The 7031-nt window shown below is 41.8% G+C and overlaps 1 protein-coding gene across 10 annotated transcripts in view; it reads left to right on the top strand.

Annotated features, from left to right (window-relative positions):
- The window catches only part of ABI2 (abl-interactor 2), a 140172-nt gene extending 135365 nt beyond the window's left edge, over positions 1-4807 (top strand). For 4 of the 10 annotated variants that reach the window (XM_006861969.1, XM_006861966.1, XM_006861968.1 and 1 more), the window contains one exon: positions 4066-4241. In XM_006861969.1, coding sequence (XP_006862031.1) covers positions 4066-4241 — 176 coding nt within the window. Of the gene's footprint in view, positions 1-4065 lie in introns of all 10 variants that reach the window. The other 6 variants (XM_006861961.1, XM_006861960.1, XM_006861965.1 and 3 more) reach the window with 4 other exon arrangements.
- The last annotated feature ends 2224 nt before the right edge of the window (positions 4808-7031 follow it).

Genomic DNA, 7031 nt, shown 5'->3' with positions numbered 1-7031 from the left:
GAAAACAAAGAAAACGAAGATATAATTAATCCTATAATAGTATATGAGATAAGGAGTCCTGATGTGGCACTGTGGGTTAATGTGCTGGACTGCAAAGTCGCTTTGAACCACAAGGTCAGTGTGGTTCAAGCTCAACAGCTGCTCCTCGGAAACCCTATACAGACTTGCTTTGGGTTGGAACCTACTTGATGGCACTTAACGACAACAAATGAGAGAGTAAGAAATAGTCCAAAAGAAGTCAGGAAAAAAGGCGCAAAAAACAGATGAGACAAATATGACAACACAAAAAGGTTGTGAAGAAAATTTAATTATCTTTTAATCGCAATTTTTCTTGAACTTTTTGAAGCTGCTACATAGAATGTGAGTATAGTAAGATGGTAGAATAAAACCCACCATATAAATAATTGCATTTAAGTGGTTTAAACAACCTAGTTAAAAGGCAGGGGTTAGGTTAAAAAAAGCAAGACCCAATTAAAAAAATTTTGTAAGTGAGAATCAGCATGAAGAACCACCTCCCTTCCCTGTTGCACCCTTGCTTTCTCTGTGGAGTGCAGTTAATTTGCTGCGACTTCACACAGAACTCAGGGACTGTACTTATATGTAATGTAACAGGACAGGGACAAGTGGCAACATGAAGAGGTACTCAGCTGAGGTTTGGAGAGGTCCTTGAAGCGCACTGCACGTCTCTCCTCAGGAATTTCTAGGATTCTCTCTTTCAGGAGCCTGCTTTGAGCTTTAGTGTTTGGGGCTTTTATGAGCCAGGCCATTCCTGCTTTATTGGTTACCAGGTGGGCTCCCTAAGGTCTGGTTTATTTCTATTAAGTATAATACTTTCAAAACACAAAAACCAAGTAAGTTTTTCCTTAGGGGACAGGGGCTCCGAAGTTATGATTACTTTTTTGGTTTGTTTTTAGTGTGTATAATTGCTATTTCAGACCTTACAACCTGGTTTGTATATTAAGCCTGTCTGTATATTAGAGTCATTTTAGGAGCAAAAGTTGAATTTATCTGCACCTCCGAGCTGATTATTGAGCATAGTGGCTCTGTAGGATAAGCAGTGGACTGTGAACCACCGGGTTGGTGGTTTGAGTCCACTAGTCACTCCAAGGGAGAAAGAGGAATCCTGGCTCCCACAAAGATTTACATGCTCAGAAACCCTATAGAGTTGCTGAGTCAGAACTGACTCAATGGTGCTTAATGGACAACATTAACAAGCCTATTACATCAGAATTCTTTGAAGTGGGACCCAGGCATCCTAAGTTCATAAAGCTCTCAGGTAATTCCAGTGTACAGGCAAGGCTGAGAAGCACAGCCATGGGAGCAGAAAATTTTTAGAAAGGGACCCAGAGATGGAAATACCACCTTCAGAAGTGTATAGACCTAGATGGGAGGATATGTCAAGAAGCAATAGCTTCACATTTTGATGTTTTTGTTTAGTAACAGTTTCATCTCAAGCTGATTTATTGTAGAAGGCAGTATTTATAGAAATTAAGAATCAAGAAAGAGTCTAAAAATACCAGGTACACCCCCACCCCTAGAGGTACCATATTACTGCAACGAGTAGGGCAGCGAGGGATGGTAGAGAAGAGTGAGACATTTAGGAACTGCAGATAATTCACATGGCTACAGCAGTACATCGACAGAGAACTCTCAGAAATTCAAGCTGAATTCAGAAGAGGATGTGGGAATGGGGATATCATTGCTGATGTCAGATAACTGGATCTTGGTTGAAAGCACAGAATACCAGAAAGATGTTTACTCATGCTTTACTGACCATGCAAAGACTTTCACTTGTGTGGATCATGACAAGCTATGGACAACATTTCAAAGAAGGGATATTTATTATTCAGCTGTACTCGTGAGGAATCTGTACATAGACCAAGAGACAGTCGTTGGAACAGAACATGGGGATACTGCATGGTTTAAAATCAGGAAAGGTGTGCACCAAACTTGTATCCGTTCACTATATTTATTCAATCTGTGTGGTGAGCACATAATCTGAGAAGCTGAATTATATCAAGAACAAGGCATTAAGACTGGAGGAAGACTTATTAATGATATGTATATGATGCAATTTTGCTTGCTTGATGAAAGCGAAGAGGATTTAAAATACTGATGAAGATCAAGACTGCAGCCTTCAATAGGGATTGTACCTCAGTGTAAAGAAAATGAAAATCAACGGCACCAGTAAATAACATCATGATAAATGGGGTAAAGATTGAAGTTGTCAAAGACTTCATTTGGTTTGGATCCACAATCAACACTTACACAGCAGCAGCCAAGAAGTCAAACAACGTATTGCATTAGGCAGAGATATCAGTCTGAGGACTCGGGTGCGTCTGACCCAAGCCGTGGTATTTTCAGTAGTCTCGTGTGTGTGAAATCTGTGAACAATATGGTACACCAAAGTAGAACTGATTCATTTGAGTTGTAGTGGAGAAGAATATTGAAGGTACCTTGGCCTGCCAGAAAAGCAAATCTATCTGTGTTGGAAAAAATAACAGCCAGAATGTTCCTTAGAAGGGAGGATGGTGAGACTTTGTCTCTCATACTTTGGACATGTTATCAGGAGGGACCAGTCCTTGGAGAAAGGATATCATGCTTGGTAAAGTGGAGGGACAGTAAAACAGAGGAAGACCCCCAGTGAGATGGATGGATTGGCACAGTGGCATCAACAGCTGACTCAAGCCTAACGGTTGTGAGGATGGTACAGGACCAGACAGTGCTTCCTTGTGTTGTGCGTTGGATCACTCTGAACCAGCAGCAACAACTACTTTCCCTGAGAATGCTGAAGGGTTGTTGTTGTTGTTAGGTGCCATCGAGTCGGTACCAACTCAGAGCGACATTATGCACAGCAGAAGGAAACGCTGCCCGATCCTGGGCCAACCTCACTACTGTTGCCACACTTGAGCTCACTGAAGGGTATGTTTAACTAAATGTCATCTTTACCATTGGTATTCAGTTTAGAACCTAACTTCCCTCTCTGACAATGGATTCCATTGAATAGGACTGTATATTGGGGCTGAGGGAGTACTTGGGTGTGTTTAGAACAGGTTTGAGAAACTTTTTTCTCCCAAAATTTATATCATTTGTGGGTCATAGCGTAGTGATTACAAATCAGGCTGCGAACCACAAGGTTAGCAGTTCGAAACTACCAGCTGTTCCCCAGGAAAAAGATGAGGCTTTCTGCTCCCGTAAAGATTTACAGTCTCGGAAACACTGTGGAAACACTGTACAGGGGCGCTGCGAGTCGGAACCGACTCCAAGGCACATCACAACATGAAATTATCAACTTAAAAATTAGCCTGCATTTAATTAACTCACGCCTAATGTGATCGAGTCCTGGTATGGTTCTGTGAATTAATGCGCCAGGCTGAAAAGCTGTTTGAACTGCAAGGTCAGCGGTTCAAGCTCACCAGCTGCTCCTTGGAAACCCTACACAGGGTGGCTATGGGTTGGAACCGACTCGATGGCACTTAACAACAACAATGTGATTAGCTTAGGAGCTCTGATAGCATACTGCTTACGAATTGGGGGCTGCTAATCTCAAGGTCGGCAATTTGAAACAACCAGCTGTTCTATGGGAGAAAGATGAGGCTTTCTGCTCCCGTAAAGATTTACAGCCTCAGAAGCCCTGTACAGGGTTGCTCTGAGTTGGAACCGACTCCACAGTACTTAACAACAACAACAATGTGATGGCTGGAGTCTTGGTGGGGTACTGTGGGTTAAAGTGCTAGACTGAAAAGTTAGTTTGAACCACAAGGCTGGCAATTCAAGCTCATTGGCCACACTGCTCAGGAACCCTATACAGGGTCACTATGGGTTGAAACTGACTTGACAGCCCTTAACAAACAACGTGATGACTGGATCTGCGGTTGCCTTGGCAGGGCCAGACTAATTGGTTCCACCGTACTTTCCCCACCCCTGGTCTAGAAAGTTACTGTTTGAGTGCTGCAGAAGCAGGCAAAGGTGGATCTTTTCTTACATAGAGATTTTCTCTTAGATACTGGGTCTGTCTGTGTAGGAATATTCTCTTTAACGTGCTATTTTGTTGTTCCCTCCTAGTTGTGGCCATTTATGATTATACAAAAGACAAGGAAGATGAGCTGTCCTTTCAGGAAGGAGCCATTATTTATGTTATCAAGAAGAATGACGATGGTTGGTATGAGGGAGTTATGAATGGAGTGACTGGGCTCTTTCCTGGAAATTATGTTGAGTCGATCATGCATTACTCTGAGTAAAGCTCTCAGCAGGCTATTCTTCCCTCACAGGAATAGTCAGGGCTTCCCAGATTGTCAGAAAGCTCCAGGGATTCCCCTCCAATGAAATGAAGGAAGGATGCAAATGATAAAAATGACTCCCCCCCCCCTTTGGTTTATCTCCCAGTATTAAAAAAAAAACAAACACTGAATCTGAACAAATGGATCTCCCTGCCATCATTTGTACTATGCTGTATTGAAATAAAGTGACTGTTTCTGAATATGTCAAGGCTATAACAAAACTATGTAGCTAAAGCAAATCAGAGTAAGAATGATTCAGAAAAAATCTGGGATCTTTCTCAGGAATACTGTGCACTCTTGTGATTTCTCCTCCTGCTGAACCTGTGGCATTTGATGTTCTTCAGTGTCTATGCTAACGGGTGGGTCCCTTAGCCTCACACTTGCTTGAACTTGTATTAGGGGGAGGGAACCTACATTTCAATACCATACATAACCATTTTGATAATTGTTTCAGATGGCTTCTTCTTTAACACTGTAAATTCTACATTCTGTCAGCACTTGAGTGAACCAAACAAATTGATGCTGAAGCAACTTGCATCCCTTTATGTTTCTCAGTTTTTAGAGTATGAGGATGAAATGTGAAAGTTCCCAAACATTCCGAGGGTGGTTAACACAAGTGCCAGTTTGATTTAATGTGCTGCTCCATGAGGCTGTGTTGCCACAAATGGCCAGCATATCCAGATGCTCCCAGTGTGGGATGCTGCTTTCCAGAAGTTCTGAAGGGGGTGGGGGTGGGGGGACACCATAGATGTGTTCTCCTGAAAGGCATCCTGAACTCTTGCCTTAGGTGCTGTTTTGATGGGTAGGGTTTTTGACCTTATTCCTTGACTACTTTCACTAGTTAGAAAAACCTTCTCTCTTGGAAAATACCAGTTATTTCAGGTCTCTTGACAGTCACAGAAAATAAGACTCGCTGCTATACTCCCTGAATGTCACTAATTGTTCATTAGGCCATTGTTCCCTGCTACTGCCTGAGCTCTGGAAAAGGTGGATAGATACTCTTTCTGATTTCATGAGATTGACCTCTGAAATAACTGTGCCTGGTAAGAATTTGAACCTTACAGCTCAGACTAAGGGTAAGATTCATAAGCCAAAATGTATCCAATCACATAAATAAAAAATAACTTTGAGAGAAATAATAAAGTATTTTTTCATCTGCACAATTAGTTTCAAATTCCATGGTGTTTGTACGGCAGATGACTTTATTCATCGTGTTAGTACTCAGGAGGACTTGACACTCTGTAGATGAAGACTGTGATACTGGGCCAACTCCCAGCCAGGCTCTCCCCATCCCGGTGACTTCCCTGTGTGGAGTGGACGGAAAAGGCACGAACTGCAGGTCACAGATGTCAGCCTCAAGTTTGGATAACACAGATGAGAGAGAAACTTGGTTCAAAAGTGGACAGTGTAGTGATGAGTATAATCCAAATGGGAATAGTCAGAAGTTAATGTTCTACTTGTGAATTTGTGATCTGAACACAAAACTTCCATCTCATAATTAACTGACACCTAACTATGGAGTCTGTCCCTGCCCTTCCCCTCTGCCTGCATAGCTATTTTGATTTTAGGTTTTTTTACAGCACTGGGTTTAACTTTCATTAACTTGCCTCTGTATACCTTCCACTAGTTACCATCTCAATATCCCTTGCTTTCTGTTTTCCTTAAGTTACGGCCCTGAGTGTCTCCTGAGCCTTTAAGTCCTGTATGAACCTCTGCTTGTATTGGTTAGCCTCCTCTTAGCATTGAAAGCAGTTTTTGAAGTCAGATGCCCCCATTTTCTATTAAGTAACAGTTTGTTTGAAAACTCCAACGCAGCTTCCACAGCTCCCAGCTACAGTAGAGAAGGCCACGGAGGCGGAGCCAGGTCAGCAGAAATGGAGCTGTCTGCTGGGTTGGGGAGTGCACTCCACACTGCAGAATGTGGTGGGGAGTCCATGGGCAAGGAATTTCTGTTATTTACTATTGTGTTTGTGCAGTTTTTGCTTTCAAAACAGTACCTGTTGGACTTTCTGCATATTTTTGTACAGTTTTGAATTTTACAGAGTGTCTTAGAAGGAGACTATGTAATGATGATGGGCGAGGCCTACAGTAATTGGAGACTTTTAATGTATGTGATATTTTTAATAGATTGCATGCTATTAATTGTCTGTAAGGTATTTACTGTTTCATTGTAAGTTCTCCCATTTATCTTTTTATAAACTAAAAGATGGTATTAAGAATTCCAAATGAATGCAGAAATCTTACATGCAGTGTTGTATTATTAATTTAGCAAAGATGATCCCAATCTAAAATCTGCTGACCAGTAAGCAACCACTTAGCAGAAAAGAGGGAATCTAATTTAAGGAGCGGAATTTCCCCTGAATTTTATTTTTGACATGTGTCCATTATTTTTTTAAAAAGAGAATAGCTGTCTTTTGTTGTGGGTTCATGGTTTTCTTTTTTGAGGACTAGGGGGGTTGTTCTTATTAAGTGCTGTCAAGTCCGTTCTGACCCATAGCAACCCTGTAGGGTTTCTGAGGATCAGCTGGTGAGCTTGAATTGCCAACCTTGTGGTTCAAACCAACTCTGCAGTCCAATGCATTCACCCACAGCTCCACCCTTGGACTCGGGGGTGGAGTGGGAAATAGTATTTGAAATGTTGTAAACTCAACAAAAATAGTGCCACTGTGTTCAAATCTAGCTGAGAGGCTCAGCCTACTGTTTCAAATATGAATCTTTTATGATGTCTTGCTCAGTATTTTTTGTTTGGGT

The sequence above is a fragment of the Chrysochloris asiatica genome, unplaced genomic scaffold, assembly GCF_000296735.1.
Source record: "Chrysochloris asiatica unplaced genomic scaffold, ChrAsi1.0 scaffold00045, whole genome shotgun sequence".
In the NCBI taxonomy this organism is placed as follows: Eukaryota; Metazoa; Chordata; class Mammalia; order Afrosoricida; family Chrysochloridae; genus Chrysochloris; species Chrysochloris asiatica.
This window is presented reverse-complemented; position numbering and strand designations above follow the sequence as displayed.